The sequence below is a fragment of the Semicossyphus pulcher genome, unplaced genomic scaffold (genome assembly GCF_022749685.1).
Source record: "Semicossyphus pulcher isolate SPU_LCO1_2020_fin unplaced genomic scaffold, fSemPul1.0.p SCAF_9, whole genome shotgun sequence".
NCBI lineage: Eukaryota > Metazoa > Chordata > Actinopteri > Labriformes > Labridae > Semicossyphus > Semicossyphus pulcher.
In genome coordinates, this window is record NW_027211770.1 from 21,673,060 (window position 1) to 21,697,623 (window position 24,564).

At 45.3% G+C, this 24,564-nt stretch overlaps 1 protein-coding gene across 2 annotated transcripts; it reads left to right on the forward strand.

Annotated features, from left to right (window-relative positions):
• The first annotated feature begins 4,809 nt into the window (after positions 1–4,809).
• On the forward strand, positions 4,810–23,615 carry atp1a3b (ATPase Na+/K+ transporting subunit alpha 3b). Of its 2 annotated transcripts, none has more exons than XM_069655435.1 (23): positions 4,810–5,017; positions 5,154–5,247; positions 14,998–15,120; positions 15,717–15,776; positions 15,988–16,191; positions 16,376–16,489; positions 16,584–16,718; positions 16,816–16,933; positions 17,070–17,338; positions 17,508–17,706; positions 17,816–18,060; positions 18,168–18,360; positions 19,436–19,611; positions 19,723–19,859; positions 19,945–20,095; positions 21,153–21,321; positions 21,526–21,680; positions 21,803–21,926; positions 22,144–22,289; positions 22,381–22,511; positions 22,643–22,744; positions 22,849–22,940; positions 23,456–23,615. In XM_069655435.1, the coding sequence occupies exons 2-23, from the start codon at positions 5,242–5,244 to the stop codon at positions 23,482–23,484; spliced, it is 3,078 nt and encodes a 1,025-aa protein (XP_069511536.1). In that variant the 5' UTR covers positions 4,810–5,017; positions 5,154–5,241; the 3' UTR covers positions 23,485–23,615. The 2 variants fall into 2 exon arrangements, with proteins under 2 accessions (XP_069511536.1, XP_069511537.1); XM_069655436.1 differs by having other exon boundaries at positions 15,037–15,120.
• Positions 23,616–24,564: the final 949 nt, after the last annotated feature.

The following is a 24,564-nucleotide window of genomic DNA, read 5'->3' on the forward strand; positions in this document are numbered from 1 at the left end:
GTTAGCAAGCAAGCAAACTAGCAATCTAGCTGTAACGTAGCTACACTGCTCATATCAGGAGTTGTAGCTTTGTTATGTTAGCTAATAAGGTAATCTGCAAGCTAGACAATTTACCTGCTAGATTAGCCCCTGAAGTCTGGAAGAATTATTAAAGTTATCACTAGAGCAGCATTTTGCCATGTAAGCTAGCTAGCTAATTAGTCTATATTAGAAACAAGCTAACGTTAGCTTGTTAAAACTGAGCTCCTCCTTTGAATTGAACGTCCTGCTCATCTTGACTCTTCTCCCCCAGACAGCCTGTTTGGACAGAGCAGCTTACTCAGAGTAACCTTTTTGTGCTTTGTGTTGGACTCTGTGTTGTTGTGTGCTGGTCATTTGTTGCCATTAGTTAATGTTGCACACTGTTGGCGCTGTGGGGGAGTTAGCATTTGGGAGTGAGCATTAAAGTCAAAACCTTTTCCCAGCTAAATCCATTCACAAATTTGCACTACAAAGCAATACATATATGTTAACCTTTATGTTCATCTTCAAGGACTAAATGCTATTGTGAATTAATCTCCACATTGCCTGGAATAAAATCAGTTAGAGATATAAAAGTGAAAACACAGCTGAGGAGGGCAACACCTTTAATAATGCTTATCTTCGTTGGCCTAAAACAAAATCGAATGTTAGCTTAAACATAAATCTTAAAGCATATAAAGCACTCACCATGAACATATTTGTAATCTATACAGTACATTAACTACACCCTATGTTATCTTAGGTTTAAAACCCTGCAGAAAATGACATGACCTCAGTATCAAGGTGTATGTACTTCATAATGCACATAGGCACATTTCAATAGGCCTTCTGCCTTTCTTTCTTTCAATCATCTGCCTGTATTTTGACGACACACCTACATTCCACTATATTGACAGATTCCTGTTTTCCCCTCTGTTTCTTTTTCCCTTCCTTATCAAATCCCTGATTACGGACTCTGCTCCACCCTCCGTCTCTCCCCTCTTCTCTCTGCCTTTATCACACATCTGCCATTCCACGATATCTGCACCTTCATTGACTCTCCTGTTTCACTCTCTTCTAACCAAATCCCGGAGGAATTTTCCACCACCCACCTGGCTCTTCTCCTCCTTTATCTCTGTCTTATTTATTGTCCCCTTCATCCCCTTTCTTGCCTCCCTCCCCTCTCACGGCTGAATTCTATCATCCTCCTTTACCCCATCTGCCGTTCCATCATCTGTCCCCTGCGATCTCAGCCCTCTTTTTGTGTCTGCCTCTCCTCCTCTCTCTCTTCGTTGTGTCTCTTTTCCTCCCTTTATTCTGTTCTGGACTCTGTGAGTGGAACACAGATTATGTCAGACATTTATAAAACCGGATTAGCTAGGATCACCTTCCCTCTCACACACTTTCACATGCAGACAAGCACAGAAATACAAATAACACGCCCACTCGAAGCCTAATTTTGACTGTCTGTACGTAATATGGCCTTACATGCATTTATGTAGACAGATATGAGTTCAGGCGAGGACTCTAAATCGCAGGCACTAGCATAAATCGATTCCAGCATGGCATAGCACTCCTTTCCTTTGTGAACATGCTTGTACTTCAATGCAGAAAGCAAGGTCCATATAGTGACTGATTCTTTGGACTTTAATCCCATAAGAAACCTTTGGGATGAACATGAATGGCAACTGCAAGCCAGGCCTTATCACACAAGATCACTGCCCAACCTTGCTGAGTGATTTTTGAGCTGAATTTGACCACACCAATCCCAAACAGGTACCAAAATCTTATAGAAAAGCCTTCACTCTCCTGTTCCTACAGGACATGTGAATATAAAGTATGGTTGTCCACATACTTTTGGCCATGTAGTGTATGTATATATAGATGCATTAACGCACGCTGCAAACATTTGCTCTATTTTAATCTCGCTGACACATATTTCACACATTTTCCTAAACCGTTCACACATGTCAAATGAGACTAAAACGTCATGATGTACGATGTTCGTCTGCAGCTCTGACTCATACACTACACCTAAACAACATACTTCTCTATGCATACAACAACATGTACACAGGACCCTCTCCCTCATGCCCGAGCTGCACAGATCAGCTTCATGCAAATGAGTGTGACACAGCACTGTCTGCACGAGCAGCATCCACAGGGCCAGAATCGGTTAGAATAACAATAAGTACCACCTTTCTTTCTGTGTCATCCATCTCTCTTCCTCTCTGTCGTTCTCCCTCCTGTTCTTTCCTCACCACATCCCCCTCACCCATCCCTCCATTTCTGACTCAGCAGAACAAGTCGGAGACAAGGTCATCTGACTGCTGTTGCTGTGGAGACCAGGAATTGGGGGATATTTTCCTCCCCTCCTTTCTTGTACTGCAAGGCGGGGAGGTGTGTGTGTGTGTGTGTGTGTGTGTGTGTGTGTGTGTGTGTGTGTGTGTGTGTGTGTGTGTGTGTGTGTGTGTGTGTTGATGAGCGGGCAGGAAGGAGTGAAAAACATAAAGGTATGACAGAGGTTAAGAAAGGATACTGCTGGCAGCCATTTTGGTTGAAACAAGATTGAAAATAACTTTATTAGCAGCAGCACGGTGACAAAGTCACCCTCATGGGCAGCACTGTGAGCCTCAGGATCAAATTGCAGCTATAAATCTTTACTGTACTTTTCCTATATGGTGGGCACGTCTTTGTGATGCAGAGATTCTGTAAAGCTTTATAAATCTTACTGTATTAAAGACGTGTCTATAATTAGAGGGATAATGTCTGCAGGTATCAAGGTGGGATACATATTGCAAGTGTGTCCCTACAATAAATATCAAGTGAGATTTATATTTATGTGGAACACTGAAAACCGACTGTGGAACGAAACCCCTGCTCTTTCTGTTATATTGTACATCCCATATAGCTTGTACCTTAATTTAACACCCATCACCACTTTGGGGGGTTTTGTGCATGTAAATTATAACAAAAAAAAGCCTTTTATGATTGTTAAACCTTGCAATGAATTTGGAAATCATGTATAAAAGAATCAATAACACTGTAATACAAATAAGTGCTTTTGATTTAGGAAGATGGCACATTTTAAAACAACCAAATCTACTGTAACATACAGTATGTTTGGTCAACATATTAGTATCTGCAGTAGCCTGCCATGTATGAGCAGGTTCTGTGGAAAGCAGACCATGCTCAAACAGCAATGTAAATGGAAGTGGAATCATTTGCTTTCACAACCTGCGACAGAATGTGAACCTGAAACTTTCCCCACCCATTTCCCAAACACAAAATAACCACAAACACATTGACCGACTGTTAGATTAAATGCTAAATTTGTTCTGTTATTCATCTGTGGTGTTTTACATTGCTACAGCAATACAACAAACTACACTTTTGAAGAAAGTTGCATCTGACCGTCCATTAGATAACTCTGCTCTGATGCTCGGGGGTTTCACGGTGCTGCGTGGTCATCGTCTGGGCTGACAGCAAGGAAGGCAGTGAGGCATGGCGACAATCTGCTGCAGGGGCACTCGCTTTCCCTTGCAAAGAAGGCACGGATTTGCATGCATGCGTGTGTGTGTGTGTGTGTGTGTGTGTGTGTGTGTATGCAACTCAGTGACTGTGCTTGTGTGTGTGTTCTCACCGCTGCACCGTCCCTTCAGTGAGCAGAAGCACAGAGGAAAAAACGTGACCAAAAAGGCCTGCAAAGGCAGCTCACTGCTGCATGTGGGCCAGCCTCCTCTCACTTCTGCATGTCCTCTGTATCTTTCATCGTCACTGTCTTTCGCACTGTAACAGAGACATACATCTTTCCATCTACCTACTTTCTCTTCATTCAGTGTCCTTGCCCTTACCCATCTCTTTTTCCATCATTGCAGACGCTCTCTTTTTTTTACAGTCCGGTGTTTAAAGAATGCAGTCTGATTTGTTTGACTTGTTCATTCCTGTAGCTGCCAATCCCACATGCCACCACTTTTACAACTGCCCCCATAAATGTCAGAGATGTAGAGATACAGCCACAAAGACACCAAATTATAGTGCTTAAACAAGCCAGGTTTGATTCTTTACCTCCACTCAGGTACGCCCATGTCTGTGTTTGACTTTTGCCACAGAGTGCAAGTCTCTCCACTTCAGCTAAAACAGCTGACTGTGCACTGTCAAAATAGTTCACCTGCTGATGCACTGGCAGTCAGGTTGCAGGTCTGCAGCTGAGTGATGTGCAGTGATACATTGAGGAGTGAACTGTGAAAACTTCTGATTTTATCCTTTTAATTTTAACTGCATTTCTCTCACTCACACACTCACCCTGTGACTGTGTGGCTGTCGCCTGTCTGCTGCACCCAGGCCCACTACTGGAGTGACATATGGATGTGCACAACATGCTCATGACAGGACCAACACGACCGACGAGACATCCAAGGGTGCTTATAACATGCAATACTGCACACAAATCCACTATTTTATGTGACATAGATACATTACAGGATGAACAAACACAACCACGACAGCTAGAATCTAACCTTGTGCGTCCATTTATATAAAATTTCAGCCTAGAGATTCGCGATGCTGCTGGCTGCAAGCCTCGGAAATCTGCAGTAAAGCAGGAGGGGCAGACTTGGCCTGCTATTGGCCGGTTGGAAGACTGAGATGAAGCCAATTGGTCAGCGATCCCATCAGCGATGAGCCGCTCCGAGGTGTGATTGGTCAGCTGCGAGAGCGGTGGGCGGGTTTAGTCAGCCCCTCGCGTCAGTCATTTGCTTGAGGCGGCGCTTGTTCTAACGGCGGAGTAGTGCAGCTTCAGGAGCGGTGTACTGCGGCAGCTGGCAGAGCCGCGGAGGGAGATCAAGTCGTGAAAAGGTAGCAGTGCGGCTCGTTAGTATCGCCGGTCTTTCACCGCAAGTATCAGAGAGCAGAGGAAGGAAGCGCATCCCCGCGTGATGCTCCGCTTGAGACCGCAACATTTCATTTGAACAGACGTCTCACGGAGGAGAGAGATTGTAGCCTAATCTTTTTGAAGGTTTGAGAGACAGTTTATTGAAATACAGGAAAACTCTTGTGTCAGACGAAGTAATAACTTCGCTGACGTCTTTTTCCTAATTTTTCATTTAAGAAACCCTGAAAAACACTGAGCATATTCTCTTTTATTTCTCAAGGCAAAGGCATTTTGATATATTTCAACGTGAGGGGCTGACACCTCTCAAGCCGTGCATCACCTGAGAGGAGAAGAGTGACTGCGCCAACATGGGGGTAAGACTGACGATTCCAACTTTATTTTAACTGCGTTGTAGCCCACCTGAAGTGGCCTGAGAAGTGAAACGGTAGCCTGACAATGTTTCTCCTGACGAGGAACGGCTTCAAAATGAGCCATGATGTCATTTTTTTCCTTCATGGAAATCCCGCTTGTCTGAGTGACATTGACTCTAATGCGGAACCGTGTTTTAGCCTGCTCTCCTAGACTGCGACAAATTGATGTAGCCACTAGCTTCTGTCTAATGCAGCTATAGAAAACAGCGGAATTGAACGGCTCACTTTGATTTGACTTTAGCCTCGTTTTCGCTTGAATATGATATCATTGACGCGTGTCCTTTGCTCTGATTCTCTCGGTCAGTCAAACAGCTCCCGAGGTTAAATATGAATGAAAAATGATGCTAATGTGTCTCATAAGAGGAGATGGTCTTTTTTAGAGGTTGTCAGTGTGTCATATGTATTCCAGGTCTCTGATAGGCCTTACTTTGACGATAACCTTGCCAGCCATGGTAGGCCTAATCGGTTTATTCTTACCGAGAGCTGTGGTGAGGAGAGAGAGGGGGGAGGGCAAACGTGTCAGAAACCTATTCTATACATCCATTATTAACCAGAGGATAAAAAACGGGTTTTCTGACATTTTAAGGCTCAGAAGTACTCAGTGATGCTCAATGACTTTCGCACTGATGGATGAACACAGTGTGCTGTGACCTCCTCCATGCCCTCGATGCCCCCCCATCCCCCCCTGCTGTCCTCTCGTGCTTTAAACCCCGCTGGCACTGCCCTCTCTGCGGTCTGCTCCCGCACAGGGAAAAAGCATCTGGCGGTGGACCGGAGAGATGCTGAGCCCCTCCGCGTCCTTCAGTGGACGCTAGCAGCGGAGGAGTCTCATTCTCAGCACCCTCGATGACCCATGCGTCATAATGCGGTTACCGGGAATAAGCGCCTCACCAGCTTATTTCCCCTTTAATTTGTGACATAACAGGGACTCGATAATCGCACACAGTGAACACATTTACGCACACTACGGATTAAAAAACCGATGCGTGCTGTGAATCAAAGCACGACGATGTGTTCGTCAAGACAGTTTGAATTGAAATCAAATTCATCTGCGTAAAAAGCATCTGATCTGTTGTTTATTTTATGAACTCATTAGTCATGAAAATGAATCAGAGCCGGCCTGGTGGAAAAAAACACACAGCGCTACCAATGCAGATGTGGTGTGTGAGCGATTGCGCAATTTCTGCTCCATCATCATCATCCTGCGGAAAACAGTTGTAATTTTAAATCTCCATCCGCGGACTGTCTGCTGAATTATGCGGTGGCGTGACGCTGCAGACAGGGCAGCATGCGGTGCTGTTCGAGATATCCGCTGCTGTAGCTGCAGTGCAAGCCGGTGTCATCGCAGTGACACCAGCTGATGTGGCCCACGCAGCATCTGACATTTCTCTGCCGGGAGAGAGGCCGAAGATGAAGGATTCGGGGGGAGGGAGAGAGAGAGAGAGCCTCCGGTCCGTGTCATGGCAGCTTTAGTGGGCACTGCGTCAAAAGGGATGGGAGTGGAGGAAGTGCTTACGCGTGTACTGCTGCTGTGAGGAAGTTGGGGATAGCGATGTGAGAAAGAGACGCATTGTTTTATTTCGGAACATGCCACAGCTCTCATGAGATTCGGTGTTAAAAGCGATAAATGAAAGCGAATCTGAGCGTAGCTCGCGAGCTGTGAAGGGTGTTTCCTATAGCGTCTCATCCGGTGAGCGCTGAGGTCACCCTGAAAGGGAAAGGGACGAATAGATGGAGGAGGGGATGATGGGAGGGATGGATCAGTGTTCCGACTGTCTTTTTATCACGCTTCGCTGGTCGATTACCCTTCCTTCTCTCTTATTCTGTCTTTCTTCTGCGAATTTCGCACTGGCGCACTGTGCGATGGCACAGCCAGCTGTCCTTTCCCAAGGCCGCAGGGGGCATCGCCTGCGACGTGCTTTCTGCGTCAAACTGGGGGCGGGGCCTCTGGTGTGGAAATTCCCTGTAAAGAGCTGTGATAGGCTGGAGCGAGGAGCCACGCAGAAAGGACCCAGTTAAGAGGCAGCAGTGATGCTATAGAGAAAAGCTTGTGCAAGTGCCAGGAACACTAGAGAGACAACTGGCACATGCAGTCTGGCACAGAGATAGATACTCTTAATTTGGCAGAGCAGCTCCAAAGAAATGTCTGAGATGTCTCACACCTTCTCATCTTGCTCATTGTGCTGCTATCTGCATGGATGCAGCTGCACGCTACAATGCCTGATGCTGATGAGACTGTAGGAGGGATGTAAAGCGAGATGCTGATGGAGGGCCGCACACATGGATCCACTGCTGGTTTTCACCTTCAGACACGTGACACTGGTGGGGGGAGGGTGCCAGTGCTGAGAGAGCGAGCGAGAGAGAGAGAGAGAGAGAGAGAGGAGAAGGGCAGATAAGTAGTGACTGGTCTGCAGGTGTAGAGAGAGAGAGAGAAAGAGAGAGGGATTTAAGGAGATGGAGGAGGCGTATGGAGGGGGAGGGCTGCGTGGTTGTATATCCTGTTACAGGATAATGACCTGAGGCTCACATTACCATGGCTCCTGTTTCCTCTCGCTGTGCCCTGTGGGATTGGTTATCAGGGGGAGATGAGGCAGATGGGATAGGGAGAGGGGAGATGTGGTTGGGTGGAGGATCTTTGTAGAATATTGACGTGAGGATGAGCGTGGCTGTGGGGCGAGGTGTGGTGTAGGTGGGCTGGTGCCCCAGGAGAGGTGGGGGGATTAAAGGGAGATGAAGGTGTAGCAGTAGCACTGAGGCTTTTTCAGAAGGTCATGCAGGCTGGGGGCGAGGGTGTGGTTGTGCTGCTTTGAATGCAGCATGAATGAGGAGAAGTGTTGAATTCCCTCGGCTTCCCATGTCGTAACAAAAAGGTTTTAGGACAGTGTGTTCTTTTATCTTGGCACTAGCGAGGCTCGAGCAGCGACAGGAAATAAGTTAAAGGTGTTCGTGGAAGGTATTTCCAGAGTTGGATGTGTGTGGCCTCTGCAGAGGCCCAGCCCTCACTTTGGTGCAGAGTGCTGCACATCCCTCCCCACTGCACCTGCTGCCTGATGCTGATAGGCTGCTCTGAACCACAACTCATCTGTCCCACGCTCTGCAGGAACCAATGGAAAAGCCCGTCCATACAGGATCTGATTTACCACATGATCTCTGTGATCGCACAGCCTGCTGGGATCTTCTGGTCCTGTGGCCTATAGGGGTCGATTAAGGTCAATATGGTGACCCTTTGAAATGCTCCTCCATTGTTCCCCTTCAGAACTCCTCAGGGTCTCTGATCAATAAGTATCCTCACTGTAATGAGGACAACATCCTGAGCGAGACAAAGATGAAGGACAGAGTCCACATGTCTCTCATGCCTCAGCTAGAAGATGAAGTTAGCCTTTATGCTAGCATGAGACTGCAGGACAAAGCCTGGCCTGTGAGCTCAGCAGCAGCAGCTTGTGTCATGCTAATACAATGTAAAGGTCAGCGCTGTCTGCTTCATACATTTCTTTTAAACAAGATTACAGTAGACGCAGTGATGGATACTGAGCAGTTTTCCAACATTAGCGTGTCTGTCCCCCATAATGGGAGCGATTCAGAAGGGTTAGGTTGCCTGACTACAACGACATGACTAATTCAGGGTGTTGTCCTGGAGATGTGTGTATGCTTGTGTAGTGTGTGTGTGTATGTGTCCCTGTGTGAATCCACCAAAGCACAAAGTGTAACAGTGGGAAGCCACAATGGACAAAGGCTTGTGGAAGCCAAACACCCTGCTGCCTTTGATTTGTACTTTCTTACTTTCTCGCGTCCCAGCAGAAAAGTTACTGACTTCATTAAGTGGTTATAAGAGTGATTATATTTCTGAATGGAGAATGTTAATGAGTTTCCATTCATGCACATATACTGGACATAACGGATCCTCATTTAGAATTACAAAGCCACACATGCTTGAAGCATCTGACATGTGAATGGAAATTCAGTGTAGTCGTGCCCTCAGCAGCTGCGTATGGATGAGCGTGCACATCTGCACATCTCTGTGTGACCAGCTGCCAGCTGAGGAGTCCTAAGGTGCCCTCACTCACGCCATGGCAAGACGCCATGTTCACTACATGCGCCAAAGAAGCCACGATTTACAATGCTAATCTAGAACAGGCCGCAGTTACACACACGCACACAGCAAGACGCTCTAAGAGTTCATTATATACAACAAAAGATGCACAGTTACATTCTTGTTTCGGATGATGATGACGGGATGGACAGATGGACAGAGAGGAGCAGAGTGGGGAGGGAGGAGTGGATGGGGGGGGGGGATTTCTAGTTCAGCTTTTGTTCCTTCCTTTTGTTTAATTTTATATATTTTTGGAGAGCGGACAGCACAGATTATTTGAGAGCTAAAGAGAGTTAATCTCTCTCTGTCTCGCTGTGTTTGTGTGGTTTAGAGATTAGTGCTCTTAAGCGGACACAATCTTTTTACTGTACAATGATCTATTTACGCACTCACTATTCCAGGGGATCAATCTGTTACGTGTGCTGCTATCTGCAGTGTTTAATTTTAGCCCACACAGGATAGTAGGAGAATGTTGTAGGCACTGTCTGCTCCTTCCAAAAAAAACAACGATTTAAGCCTTTTTTTTCCTCCCTTTCTTCAAATGTTGATATCTGCTGCTTTTGATGTCTGTTCACTTTGTTAAACAGAGAGATAAGACGCTTCGTATCACTCTGCAGGCTGCGGCAGATAAGTGAAACAAATATCGTGACAGTCTCTTCTACAAGGCAATCAAATCCTAATCATCTGTGAAAGCTAGCTTTCCAAACCATTCACTTACTCAGCACTGAACGCAAACTATTTTGCATCAACAGGACCCGATGACAAATGTCCAGTTTGCATGAGCGCTCTGGATACTCCCGAGAGAGATTGGCAGTAATAGAAGAGAAGAGAGACAAAGAGAGGAAGAAGCACAGTGGGCTAATCCAGTGTAGTAATCAGACTAGCTAATCCCAAGAGCTATGTCCCCTGGTCCCTGGCCTGAGCATCCCCCCCCATCCCCCCTCCCTCCTTTGGCCCAGAGGCCTGCCATCCTGCTGCAAGGAACAGCAGATGGCCCAATGACCTTGCAAGGTCACACACATGCATCAGCACAGATACACACCACATGCCTAGTAGCTTGTCTTGTTCGTTAAATGCATGTTGTTTGTAGCTTTTTAAACCTTTTTTTACATCTTATTTAGCGAGCTATTTCCCCCCTTAATATGTTAATTTAATAGAGAAAGATGGAGTGCAACATATTAATCTATTGAACCAAGATCACAAGTGAAATGATGCTGTGTATTCCACAGGCCGTGATCAACTCTCACATGGTCGGTGCTGCAAAGCGGAAGTGTTGGCTCATGCGTAGGAATAATGATAAATGGTTCCAAGAAGACAAAATAAGAACCAGATGTGAGGCATGGTGGTATTTCTTTCAGCTACACACCACTTCCTCTTATGAGTTCCACAACAGCATTCTTGTTTTAAGCAGTTTGTTTTTATATGCATGCCAGGTCCCTGTGCGTGCCGTTACAGGGGTAGAACAAAAATGCTACTTTCACCACGAGTGGGCATGCCTCGGCCCGTTTTATTAAACATGCCTCTCTCAGGGCCACTCCCAATTTCAGCATGTCGCTTAGTGGGTTCAAGATGTGCACATTTTATCTGAGAGTGGAGTAGACTTGATTTCAATCTGTCTAACTAGGGAGTTTTAGCCGACAGAAGAAGTCCAAATGTAACTTAAATGACATTTCAGGGAGAAGAAGAAGCTCTTTCCTTTTCTCTCCGTCGTAACGTTTTAGTCTTTTTCATATTATTTCACAATCCCCCGTCTCTCTCTCTCATTCACTGCCTCGCTCTCTCTGCCGCAATGCGTGTAGCCGCTGCACATACGGACTGTAGCCAACACAATGACTCACCTCTGCTCACACAGACACAAAAAAATACGCACTAATTCCTTGACTCAACTGCCTGTCTGTGTTATACAGCAGTGAATACAGTGTCCAGTTACAGATGCATCAATTATTGCTCGCTCGGATCACATCAGGGGATCCTCAGAGCTCCGGGCCACTGCCGGTCACCATGGTTACTCGCCCTTTAAACACGCTTGCTCATCAGGAGGACAAAACGCGAGGTTTATTTCTGTTAGCCACCGCCGGCCTGCAGAGTGATTAATGAGCAAGTCAAACTAACAACCAGACACATGAAGCATATTTCTAGTAGTTTATTGATATGCTAATGAGATTTTAATAAGCCAATATTGAGCTGGACATGATTGATTGCTCTATGTAATCCATAGAGGAGCATCCAATGTTTCCATTTCCTGTGATGTCAGGGATGTGTCTCTCCGTCAGTCTGCCCGTCTGTGTGCCTGTTGGAGAGCGAGCGTCTGTAATTCCAGCCACAAGTGTCCGTTTCCTTCCTCAGAACAGAGGGGGCTCATTACATTACCCGGAGCGGTGTGTGAGACAGCTGGACACCCACACAGACACAGGCGCGTATTGATGTTTTGCGCGAATGAAAAGGAACTGCGAGGGAACATTAACACAATATAGAATTAATTTGTCTCTGTTGAATAATTTAGCAATCAAAGTGGAGGCTGCAGAGACAGAAAGAAAACGATGAGTAAAAAACAAGCAAATGTAAAGTTTAAATGCTTTGACTTGTTTTTGCACGCTACATACTGCAGGTGCATTGACATGTTATCAGGCAGCGGGGTGTGTAAGGAGTAGGGAAAGGAGGGGATGAATGATTGAGTGGCGAGCACACACACACACACACAAAGATGAAGCCTCTGTTTTCTCTTTGACTCATTCACACACACTTTGGGACGCACACAGACACCCAAAGTGAGAATATAATCTAGTAGCACATGACAACACATACTCAAGGTGACACACACCCCCCCCCCCACACACACACACCATAAGTGTGGTTGTGTAATCTATTAGAGTGGGGTCACTGCGGGTCAAACACTGACACAGAACCAGCAGACAGAGAACGCTGGTCAATATCTAATTAGAAGTATGAGAGAGAGAGGGGTGACAACAGCCCGTCTCTCTCTCTCTCACTCTGTCCCTTTCTACACCCACCTCTCTCGCTCTTTATCTGTCCCTGCTTCTCACCTCCCACTGCTGTCTCCCTTTCCATGTGCCCGATCCTGTCTGTCATCCGCCCCCTAACGTCCATCTCTCCGTGACTCCACTTTTCAGCACAGGGCCTATTATCGCTTTGTTTGGCACAACTCTCCATCTCCCTGCCAACCACTTCTATTGTCTGGGCATATGTGTGTTTGTGATAAGGAGAGACCAGTGTGTGTGTGTGTATTTATATTATTTAGCGAGCATATGCTCAGAAGAACAGATTGTCTGTGGGAGAAACTAGCCATAACAACAACATTATACCTACAGAGCACACACACACATACCTGCCTGTCTGTCATCTGTGGCACTGTGGCGCCTATTTAACACCTGATTAGAAGCTAAATCTGTAACTTTCCATCTCATTCGACACCTTTGATCTCTACAAACAGATATGCAGCCCTCATTCACTCATTTAATTCAATTACTAATACATTCATAGAGTAAATGTATGTTCTCAATCACACACACACACACCCCTCCTTGGTCAGTCTCAGAGGGGATGAGCGGTAGTACTTTTCCACTGCATCAGTCTTCATGCAGCCTCGGTCTCACCAGGCCTGCCTGGTCTTGCTGCAGCAAGAGATTTGCTCACCTGCTCTTTTGTTGCAGAGCTATATGTGTGTATGTGTGTGTAGGCGTGTTTGCATATGTGTGTTTGCAGTCCCTCCCTCACACTGACATGCAGCTCTGTGCGCCTGACATGCTCCAACGAATGCTTTCATTGTTTGCTTTGAATTCAAAAGTGGTCGTTGCTACAAACGTAATTAGACGAGCGAGAGTTGACGTCCGCATGTTGTTTCATGAAGTCTCTTTCATTTTTTCCCACTGACGACAAACCAGAAACACAGGTCTCTGTTACCACTTACAAATCCGAGAGGGTAGAGAGGGGAGATTTCACAAGAGGTTTGCACAACAGCAGCTCGAGAGGGAAATGCAGCGGTGGGTTGAACTAGTTGACACATTCTGTCGCACTGCAGGTGTGTGTGTGGTTTGGTGTGGTCCTAGGGATGAGGGATCTCAGCTGATACTTTCTCACTGGTGCTTTTAAGCAAAAGAAAAGCAGCTTGCATCTTTGTTGTTCATATCAGTATTTTAATATCAGCTGCAAACAAAGTCGTCAAACAGCAGCTACATGAGCTTTTTCCTTCAATGACACGACCTAGTTTAACCACTAGAGGGTGCTGTTATTTCAGTTAATTCCAGCACCCAGCTGGTGTTCGATTTCTTGAGAAGAAACAAACCAGCACCTCTTATTTAATCCGTCCATAAAATCTTAACCTTTCACCTCATTGTTGTCTTTGATTATCACTTGATAGGTATTGATGCGTCAGGCTAAATTATGAGGCTCCCATATCAGCTGGACTCCCCTACTCAGCTTTGAGTCATCACTGTATATCTGACTGTATTGATCTGCCACCGTGTGCAGTTTCCTTGATGACTGGGTCGTGTCAGGGCAGGGCCTGTCCGCTGGGACCCCCCCTCACACCTCCTGGGAGTGATTGTTGCCTCTCGGCGCCACCTCTGACCTTTGATGAGGGACGTTTGTATTGATGTGACCCAGCGGTCACGCTGCTCTCCTTCCGATCAGCGAGCTAGAGTTACAGCTATAGAGCTAGAAGGACTAGAAAGTGCAGCTCTTGGGGTTATTTATAGTCGGCTCAGGTCTGGTTTAACAACATAAGCTAATTTGTGAGGGGACATTTATAGTAAGGAGGGTACCAGGCAGGCGGATGTGCCGTGTTTCTGTGCGTGTGTGCATGTTCTTGTCACTTAATTCTTTTAGTAGCCTTGTCATCACGGCGTCTCTGATGTAGAAAAAAATAGAATCTAATCAGACGCCTTTGATGAGGCAAAACTCTCTTTTGTCCTTAATACCGGCTGCTAGATAATTAAAAGAAGACCACAAAGCCGTTACAGGTTAAACCCTCTGCCCTTGGTGATGGTGTGATGTGTCCATCAGGCCCTGTCCGACATCAGAGCGGGGATTATTTGATCAATGGAGATCAGAGCAAGCAGGAGGCCGGGCTTTAATGTGTGCTCTCTTGATGTGGATGTTTTCCTTCAGAGCAAATCAGAGCTACCAGGGTGAAGCAGTCACCTTTCACCTTATATAATATGTATGCTAATGGGTTTTTATATGAATGCTTTTCATCTGTTATCTTCCTCTTAAAGTGTGAATACTTGATGTTATTACTTTCTGAGAGATGCAGGCTACTTCACGAGGCCACTTCACGAGGTTACAACATCATTTACTGTGTAGTGAAAGAGAGAATCCTCGAGGGTAATTTAATAAAGCCCACTGGCTTCATTTCTGTCACAGGCAGTGACAAGTGGTGAATACTGGTGCAAAGCCAGGGAAGGCTGCCATCTGAACAATTAATGCTTTTAATGTATTTTCAGAGACACAGTTTAGTTTTTTTGTTAATATAAATGCACATTTGCAAACACAGAGTCAAGTTAGGATTCTACACAAGGGGCGTCCAGGCCACTAACACTTAATCTAGTCCAAGGCATGTATAAAACATGTGTGTGTGTCTATAGTATGGCCGGTCAGACAGTTACCGCGTTGCCACCACACAGGACAAAGATGACCGATCCCCCAAGAAGAAGAAGGGGGGGGCAGCAACCAAGGACATGGATGACCTGAAGAAGGAAGTGCCCATTGTAAGTAAAACTCTCTTTTCTCTGAAAACATGTGAAGCTAAATGTTGGAAAAAATTTTGAGGCCAATTCACTTTTGATCCTGTGAGTCAAAAGGAGATTCAATTGACACATTATTTCCAAAAGGTTTTTTTATGCCATCCATGCATTTTAGGATGTCAGTAATTATACTTCACGTGTTGAAGAACATCCTCTTGGAGCTCAAAGTGAATTGACACAGACTCTGTCATAGAGAATTTAAGTCTTTCTCACAAAGGCCACAAAAAGATGTATTTTTGCTGGTAAGAGGGGTGACTTGTTATCAAAAGGACGTCACCCTGATCGCACATCCAAGCGCAAGAAACAGACACCTGGGTCGCCAAATCTGGCTGGCCTGATACTCGTATCTCTCAGGTGACCTGCATGCATGGACTAAAACTCTACTCTTACTTTCTAGTTCTTAAAATTTGAAGATTCTTCATCACTTATTAGCTTTAATGTTCTTTATTTTTGGACTATTTTCTACAAATTTTCCATTGTATTCAAAAGATGGCAACAATTATTAAACATATTAAACTATGCCGAGCATTGATTTTCTCTGTATCTCTTCATTTTTTCAGACGGAACACAAGATGTCCATAGAGGAAGTATGCAGGAAATTCCAGACTGACATTGTCCAGGTGAGTTCCTGATTTCTCTGTATTTTCTGATGTGGTTTGAGGCTGTTTTTACAGTTGGCCACTAGATGGCATGAGAGTACATTTAAAGGCTTATTACAGCTACTCCATACTAGAGAAATATGAGGGTGTTACAGAATTAAGCAAAGGTGTGTTTTTGTTGGCACCTTTCTCTGCTAACTCTTCATCCCACATCCTCTGTGTTCCCCCTCAGGGACTGACCAATGCCAAGGCAGCAGAGTTCCTGATCAGGGACGGTCCCAATGCTCTCACCCCTCCTCCCACCACCCCCGAGTGGGTCAAGTTCTGTCGCCAGCTGTTTGGTGGATTCTCCATCCTGCTGTGGATCGGCGCCATCCTCTGCTTCCTGGCCTACGCCATCCAGGCAGCCACTGAGGACGATCCTGCAGGAGACAATGTAAGCAATCCGAACACACGCACACAAATATTTACATGTGGCCTGTGTACACCTCGTTAATACCTCTGACTCATGAGTACAAAAATATATAACACCTCTGCAACACAGTTATAGCAACACATTTACTATACCTAGTGCCCTTTAATACTCACATGTCTATCTCTCTCTCTCTCTCTCTCTCCAGTTGTACCTAGGTATTGTGCTTACAGCTGTCGTCATCATTACCGGTTGCTTCTCATACTTTCAAGAGGCCAAGAGCTCCAAAATCATGGAGTCTTTCAAGAACATGGTGCCTCAGGTAATTATTGGGATTTTTACGTACACCAGAGTGTGTCTCTATCATCATTGGACACAGCTACAATGTTCGAACCCTCACTGTTCTCTCCCTGCAGCAAGCGTTGGTGATCCGCGAGGGTGAGAAGGTACAGATCAATGCTGAAGAAGTGGTTGCTGGAGATCTGATTGAAGTGAAGGGAGGAGACAGGATCCCCGCTGACATCAGGGTGGTGTCTGCTCATGGCTGCAAGGTACACACACACGCACACACGTATGTACACAATATACACATGTATTCTCGTTGTGTGCAACTACTTACTATGTTTTACTTCTTCTGTGTCCCATCAGGTTGATAACTCCTCCCTAACAGGCGAATCAGAGCCTCAGAGCAGGTCACCTGACTGTACCCATGACAACCCCTTGGAGACCCGTAACGTCGCTTTCTTCTCCACCAACTGTGTGGAAGGTACGGTCAACATGGCAACAGCACTACATGCTTGCCTGTGGTGGATTTAAAGCCTCCAAATTGAAACAAACTTTACTCTTTGACTTCAGTGTCATCGCTGCCGATATTTAAAAACTGTGGTCTTTTTCTAAACCAGGCACCGCTCGTGGCCTCGTTATCTGCACCGGAGATCGCACAGTCATGGGCCGCATCGCCACTCTGACCTCTGGCCTGGAGACCGGCAAGACCCCCATCGCCAAAGAGATTGAGCACTTCATCCATATCATCACAGGCGTGGCCGTCTTCCTGGGTGTCACCTTCTTCATCCTGGCCATCATCCTGGGTTACTCCTGGCTGGAAGCTGTCATCTTCCTCATCGGTATCATTGTGGCTAACGTGCCTGAGGGGCTGCTGGCCACTGTCACTGTAAGTGGATACTTCACCTGCTCCTGAATTCGCTCGTTTTTCTCTTTCATTTTGAATCGTTTGAAAATAATGACTAACATAGCAGCTTCTTTTTTGGAGCTTCATTGTTGATGCATCCAAACAGATGGGTATGTAACCTTGCTGACATAATGAATGTGTTTGTCTGCAGGTGTGTCTGACCCTGACTGCCAAACGTATGGCAAAGAAGAACTGTCTGGTGAAGAACTTGGAGGCTGTGGAAACTCTGGGCTCCACCTCCACCATCTGCTCCGACAAGACAGGAACCCTGACCCAGAACAGGATGACCGTGGCCCACATGTGGTTTGACAACCAGATCCACGAGGCCGACACCACAGAGGACCAGTCTGGTGAGTGACGGGAGGGCATACAGGAAATATGTTACAGCTGTAAAAAAGGATACATGATTTCTAGGATTGAGTAAGGTTATTAATACACATTCTTCTGTTCCTTCTTCAGGCGCCTCTTTCGACAAGAGCTCCGTGACCTGGCTCGGTCTGGCTCGTATCGCTGGTCTGTGTAACCGCGCTCAGTTCAAAGCCGGACAAGACTCACTGCCCATCCTGAAGCGTGACGTGGCCGGAGATGCTTCAGAGTCCGCCCTGCTCAAGTGTATCGAGCTGTCCTGTGGCTCAGTCAGATTGGTGAGGGATAAGAACAAGAAGGTGGCTGAGATCCCCTTTAACTCTACCAACAAATACCAGGTAAGTAACAGTGGATTACAGCTGTGTGCACGAGATTAAACACAAAAATCCACACACACATTATTCACTATATCAATCTAAGTTTCATCCCTGTTTTCCTCCTGTAGCTCTCAGTGCACGAGACAGAAGATCCTAATGACAACCGCTACCTGCTGGTGATGAAGGGAGCCCCTGAGAGGATCCTGGACCGTTGCTCCACCATCCTGCTGCAGGGCAAGGAGCAGCCTATGGACGAAGAGCTGAAGGAAGCTTTCCAGAATGCATACATGGAGCTGGGAGGACTGGGAGAGCGAGTGCTGGGTAAGATAGAAATAGAAGTTAAAACACTAGATGGTCAATAGTGTGACAAAATACATTTTAGTCATTACTTAACAAAATGCCACTGCTGTCCTGCATAAATCTCCACCATGTCAACTTAAAAACCGCCTGTTCTTTGTGATGCATATTTTATTCTGTCTCATAGTTTTTAAACAGTTTCTCTAACAGAAAAGGTAGAATTTGAAAAATATACTAGGTAAATTATAGTTTTCTAAATTCAAAGAGAAACATCTTTCATTAAGAAAAAAATTCTAATCACTCAAATACATGGAAATACATTGTTTTCATTGGAGAGCAACTACATGTAAAGGTATAATCTCAAAGATCTCAGTTTCATTTTCTTTGGTGGCAGCTATGGCGATAAACGGTAATTGCAGGAGCACACTTTCCAAATAGTGTCACATGTGATACGTCTGCGGTTGGCTCCGGTTGTAACTCTTGATTTTCCTCGCTGACGGTCGCTTTCCTTTTTAGACTGTTTGCCTTCATCTGAGCGTCAAAATTGTTTCTTTTTCTTTGGATTTTCACTTATTTTTGAAGTTGTATCTGTAGTCATCCATCTTTTCTGTGTTTGTTCAGCCATAGTAGATTACTGTTTACTCGCAACACTTGCAGAGACCGGAGAAGCAGCCGCTTAGCTCCGCCTACCCTCTCTGGCAGACCAACCACTGCTGGGTGATGGAAAACGCGTCACTAACTGGGCTCCAGACACCCAGTTCATAATAACAGTATATACTGCAAATGCAAAGGCTTTCATCAGTGGGCCATAGGCTCAATCACCATTGTGTTACCTCATTAACAATAGATTTGACTTTAAAGAACATGGCTTGCAGTGGCTAAAAAATTCTATATCATCATAGATGAAAAATTAACAAAATTTGGTATAATTACAGATCATTCGCAAAGCATTTCTTTAACTCACCATCTGTTTAATAACTCAATATTCTGAGTGTAGGAAGGTATGCTGGATTTGAACAAGAGACGTGGATAGAAATCCTGGGGTGATTCTTACGCACATCAAATCGAACACTAAATCACACTTTTCTTTCCCCTCCAGGTTTCTGCCACGTGCTGCTGCCAGAGGATCAGTACCCCAAGGGCTTTGCCTTTGACACAGATGATGTCAACTTCCAGACAGACAACCTTTGCTTTGTTGGCCTCATGTCCATGATCGACCCTCCCCGTGCTGCTGTGCCTGATGCTGTTGGCAAATGCCGATCTGCTGGTATCAAGGTGAGAGTTTTTTAACCAGCCTGATAAATGATCTTTTTTATTTATTTTATATTAGAGTCTCTGTTTTCCCTCAGATCACATGATAACATTTGATTCTGGTCTTTTTGTTAGGTCATCATGGTCACTGGAGATCACCCAATCACAGCCAAGGCCATCGCCAAGGGAGTGGGTATCATCTCCGAGGGCAACGAGACAGTGGAGGACATCGCAGCTCGTCTCAACATTCCTGTCAGCCAGGTCAACCCCAGGTAAACACTGTTTACAGAAAAAAAATAGGACACAATCACACAAATGATGGTAACTAATGATCCATGTTTTCCTGTCTGTGTCCAGGGATGCCAAGGCCTGTGTGATCCACGGTACAGACCTGAAAGATCTGTCTCAGGATCAGATGGACGACATCCTGAGGAACCACACAGAGATCGTGTTTGCCAGGACCTCCCCACAACAGAAGCTCATCATCGTTGAGGGCTGCCAGCGACTGGTGGGAGCATTTTCACATTGTTTGAATGAAATACCTTTTGATTTTTTTGAGTGTTGTCCTCATGCTTTATATTGGCCTAAATCAGTCATTCTCAAACTGTGGGGCGGCTCGCAATTCAAAACAGCTTGTGAGCCGCGAGTGCACGAGGGACGTTATTAATGACGTAGCGATCAAAACGATCGATCGATTGTTACCAAACGACATCTGCATCTATTTATAAGCTTTATAAACAGCGACAATCAATGCATTTACACTAGGGACGTACGGAGATACACAATATGATTGTTTAGATTCGATTGCGTAACAGAACTGCATATGATTGTGTGCGGACAGAGAGCTTTTTTACCTTTAGAACACTGCGAGGAGTAAACAGCTCCGGCTGTTTTTTTATATTTGGTTGCCACGACTTCACGTGTGATTGATGTCCTGTGACTCCTGTCACCGTTTCAGGGCCGCCACTGCAAAATGTATGCAGCGGAAACACTTTATATTTTTCTTTCTCCAAAAGGGGGCTTGACAGAAAAAGTTTGAGAACCACTGGCCTAAATAGAGAACGATGTCTTTTTTTCTTGGAATATCATGGGGTACATTTATAGGCAGGATTTTGAGGTGTCATTATACTTTTACAACAGCAGATGGCGCTAGTTGTCTGTTGAAAGAGCAGACCCTGCATGAGACATAACATGTTTTCTCACCGTGAGGATGTAGGATTGCATTTGATATAAAATAAAAGGCTGGAATTTAATATGATAAAATATGAATTTATTAATTTAAAATTTGATCACATATTAGTTTAATTTAAATGCTTTTTATGCTTTTGTCAAAAAACATTGAAGTCTGAATAAAACATAGATTTAGCCTTTGACATCTGTTCTCCCAAAGTGGGTCTTGGTTTTACTCATTCACTAATTTAATTTTCATATGAATGAAAGGGATTATTATCTTTGAATTAAAGTCTCTTAAATTCATGAAACCTGGTTAGATGAAGTATAAATACCTTTGACAAACACAGCGTCTTCTCTGTGTAACCTCATCCATCCCTCTTCCTCTCTCCCAGGGTGCCATCGTAGCTGTGACAGGTGATGGTGTGAACGACTCTCCTGCGCTGAAAAAGGCCGACATTGGTGTTGCCATGGGGATCTCAGGCTCCGATGTGTCCAAACAGGCTGCGGACATGATCTTGTTGGATGACAACTTCGCCTCTATTGTGACAGGAGTGGAAGAAGGTGAGAAGACCACGGGAAACAGAACTGGAGGACAGAGACAAAGAAAAACATTTTAAGTTTATAAGGAGAAAATGATTATTTTCTGCAGATTAACTAATATTCTGACACAAAATCAGAGCTCAGGACAAAAGATGTTGAGGTTGAGAAAATGTCCTTCTCGAACAGCAGAGCTTCGATGTAACCTGCCTGTTTTTCTCCCATCAGGCCGTTTGATCTTTGACAACCTGAAGAAATCCATCGCCTACACCCTGACCAGCAACATCCCAGAGATCACCCCCTTCCTGTTGTTCATCATCGTCAACATCCCCCTGCCACTGGGAACCATCACCATCCTCTGTATCGACCTGGGAACTGACATGGTGAGAGCCGATCAAACACTCACTGTCTTATTTTTTTTACGTCAAACACCACTTTACACCCACGCGCTGAAAACAGCTCCTATGTCGATTTTAAAGCACCCCATCTCTTCCTCCTCCCTCAGGTGCCAGCTATCTCCCTGGCTTATGAAGCAGCTGAGAGCGACATCATGAAGCGTCAGCCCAGGAACCCATTCAGGGACAAGCTGGTGAATGAGAGGCTTATCAGCATCGCTTATGGACAAATTGGTAGGTGAAATGAAGATGGCTGCCTCTGATCCAGGCTGTGGATTGTTTTTGATGTGGATTTTAGTTTGATCTTGGTCGCCTCAAAGTCATTTTATGTTAAAATCAGCTTTATCCCCCTCTGCTGCTCACAAACAACAAAAGCTGCATTATCTGCAATGTTTTGGGGAAACTATATGAAGGGAGATATAAACTTAAAAACCTCTGTGTCTGTTCTCAGGTATGATTCAGGCTCTGGGAGGATTTTTCGCCTACTTTGTCATCTTGGCTGAAAATGGTTTCCTGCCCAGTCGTCTTGTAGGCATCAGGCTCAACTGGGACGATCGCTCAGTCAACGACCTGGAAGACAGCTATGGACAGCAGTGGGTACGTGTGTCGCTTTTGTGAACTAATAGGTGGGTTTTATTTAGGTTTTGTTACTCTATCTAAATCTCTGTCTCTCCTCTACCACACTCAGACATACGAGCAGAGGAAGATTGTGGAGTTCACATGCCACACAGCCTTCTTTGTCAGTATTGTGGTCGTGCAGTGGGCTGATGTCATTGTCTGCAAGACCAGGCGTAACTCTGTGTTCCAGCAGGGCATGAGGTGAGTCCAACACCCGTACTGAGATACCAATATACTAACAAGGGCAGACAATTTATCCTTTTGCCAATAATAAATTGCAAAGTATGACATGTCTTTCAATTTCTGCATTGTCATTGTGTTTCTCAACCCAGGAACAAGATCCTGATCTTTGGCCTGTTCGAAGAGACAGCCCTGGCTGCCTTCCTGTCCTACTGCCCAGGCATGGATGTGGCACTCAGGATGTATCCTCTAAAGTGAGTGCCATTACCACGTCTATCTTATTCAGTCGCTATGAAATTAAGATATAAGATAGTATCTGTTTAATTAACCCTTGTGTTTGTCTTGTTTCTGCACACAGGCCTACCTGGTGGTTCTGTGCGTTCCCCTATAGTTTCCTCATCTTTGTTTATGATGAAGTCCGAAAACTGCTCCTTCGCCGGAACCCTGGAGGTTAGTATTTTTTCTCTCAATAAGCCCCTTAAACAAGAGTTTCTTTAAAGAAATAGTGCAGCCAACACCCACTACGTTTGAGTTTGGGGGGTAATGTGCTGGACTTAATCTTGGCTTGGTGCAGTTACTGGAGTGTCTGCAAGTTTTCTGTAGAACTTAATGCAACAAAGCTCAATGAAGGTACTGCACCTAGTCTAGGATTTTTCCAGCACACACCTTAGCCACCTCTAAAGCCTTAGCTTAAGATGTGCTGGTAGGGAGGTTGTGTTATCTTTTGAAAGAGCTAAGCTGTTTCCAGTCCTCTAAGCCAGGCTAACTGGCTGCTAGCGATAGCCTCAGACTTAAAGCACAGTGGCTTTAGTGCTGTCATCTAATTCCCTGTAAGACAGTAAATGAGTAAAGGTCCCGAAATGTTGAAACGGTCTTTTAACTCATGGTAATTCAATAGAATTGTTGTCAAACCCAATTAAAAAACTAACTGTGAACCTCTGTGTTTTTCCTCCTCTCATTTGCAGGTTGGGTGGAGAAGGAGACATACTATTGATCGACGGAGCATCTTTGCTCAAACCCCCCACATCTTCCACTTATTTCTCCCCCCTGTCACTCCATCCCCGGCAAGACACACCTCCAGATGCCCCGCCCCCTTAAAGACAAAATCCGCTTTGAAGCAATTTTCATCACAACTGCCCCAAAGATTAAAAACAGCAAAAGCACCTTTACGACTTTCTACATTGACCCGCCCCCCTTTCCCCCATCTCCTATGATACTCTTTGCATGTGTTCTCTCACTGCTGTGTACATAAACCAATATATCTACCAAACGGCAGCTGCATATTGTGTATGTAGATTTGAATGAGCTAAGGATACAAAGGGAGTGTCTATGCTCTGCAAAAAAGGGCCATCCAGCTCCTTTCCCTCCCTGTTATCCCCCCCGCTCTCTCCCCCTCGTCTTTCTCTATACCTTCGTTCCTCTCTCTTCTCCTCTTCCTCGCCTACCCTTTGCTTGTCGTCCAATCACACACAGCTATAAAGATCACACAGTGAGATCCCACCGCCGACACCACTTCGACTGCCACCTCTCGCCTCCGTCTCCTGTCTGTGGAGGACCAGCGGAGTGGTCATTTCCCTGTCGTTCTCGCTGCGTCCATTTTTCCTTCTCTTGCGTTCTCGACGGCCACAGTGTTGTTGTTTTTTAATATGTGGGGTACAGGGGGGGTTTCGATGATTTTACTTGTCTTTTTTATTTCTAAGACGAGAGGGGGGGAATGTGAGAGCTGCTTTTCCCTCATTTAGGCCTAACAAAGCACACCCCATGGCGTCCTGTGCCCCCTCTCTCCCCTGTCTTTCTGTCTCTCACACCCCTCCCCTCCCCGCCCTCCTGCCCCGTTTGTCTCTGTTTGTGTGCACTGTGTGAACCATTGTCCTTGTTAATAACTATTACAGTACACCCCCCACCCCCCCTCCCCCAAGTTGGTAAATACAACTCAATCTTTCTGTGTGCTCTAGGAAATCTATATAATTCTATACTGAATTTAAATGAAACAATAAAAAACACATGTTGGAAAAACAGCTCGAGAGAGACATTCATGAAGAAGAACATCAACAACATTTGTGAGATAAGAAAA

Bases quoted from the DNA above. Each gene is read 5' to 3' on its own strand.
- atp1a3b (XM_069655435.1), top strand. The intron at 16,719-16,815 runs GTACACACACAC...GTGTCCCATCAG, and splicing joins TGTCTGCTCATGGCTGCAAG to GTTGATAACTCCTCCCTAAC. The intron at 21,681-21,802 runs GTGAGAGCCGAT...CTCCTCCCTCAG, and splicing joins TCGACCTGGGAACTGACATG to GTGCCAGCTATCTCCCTGGC.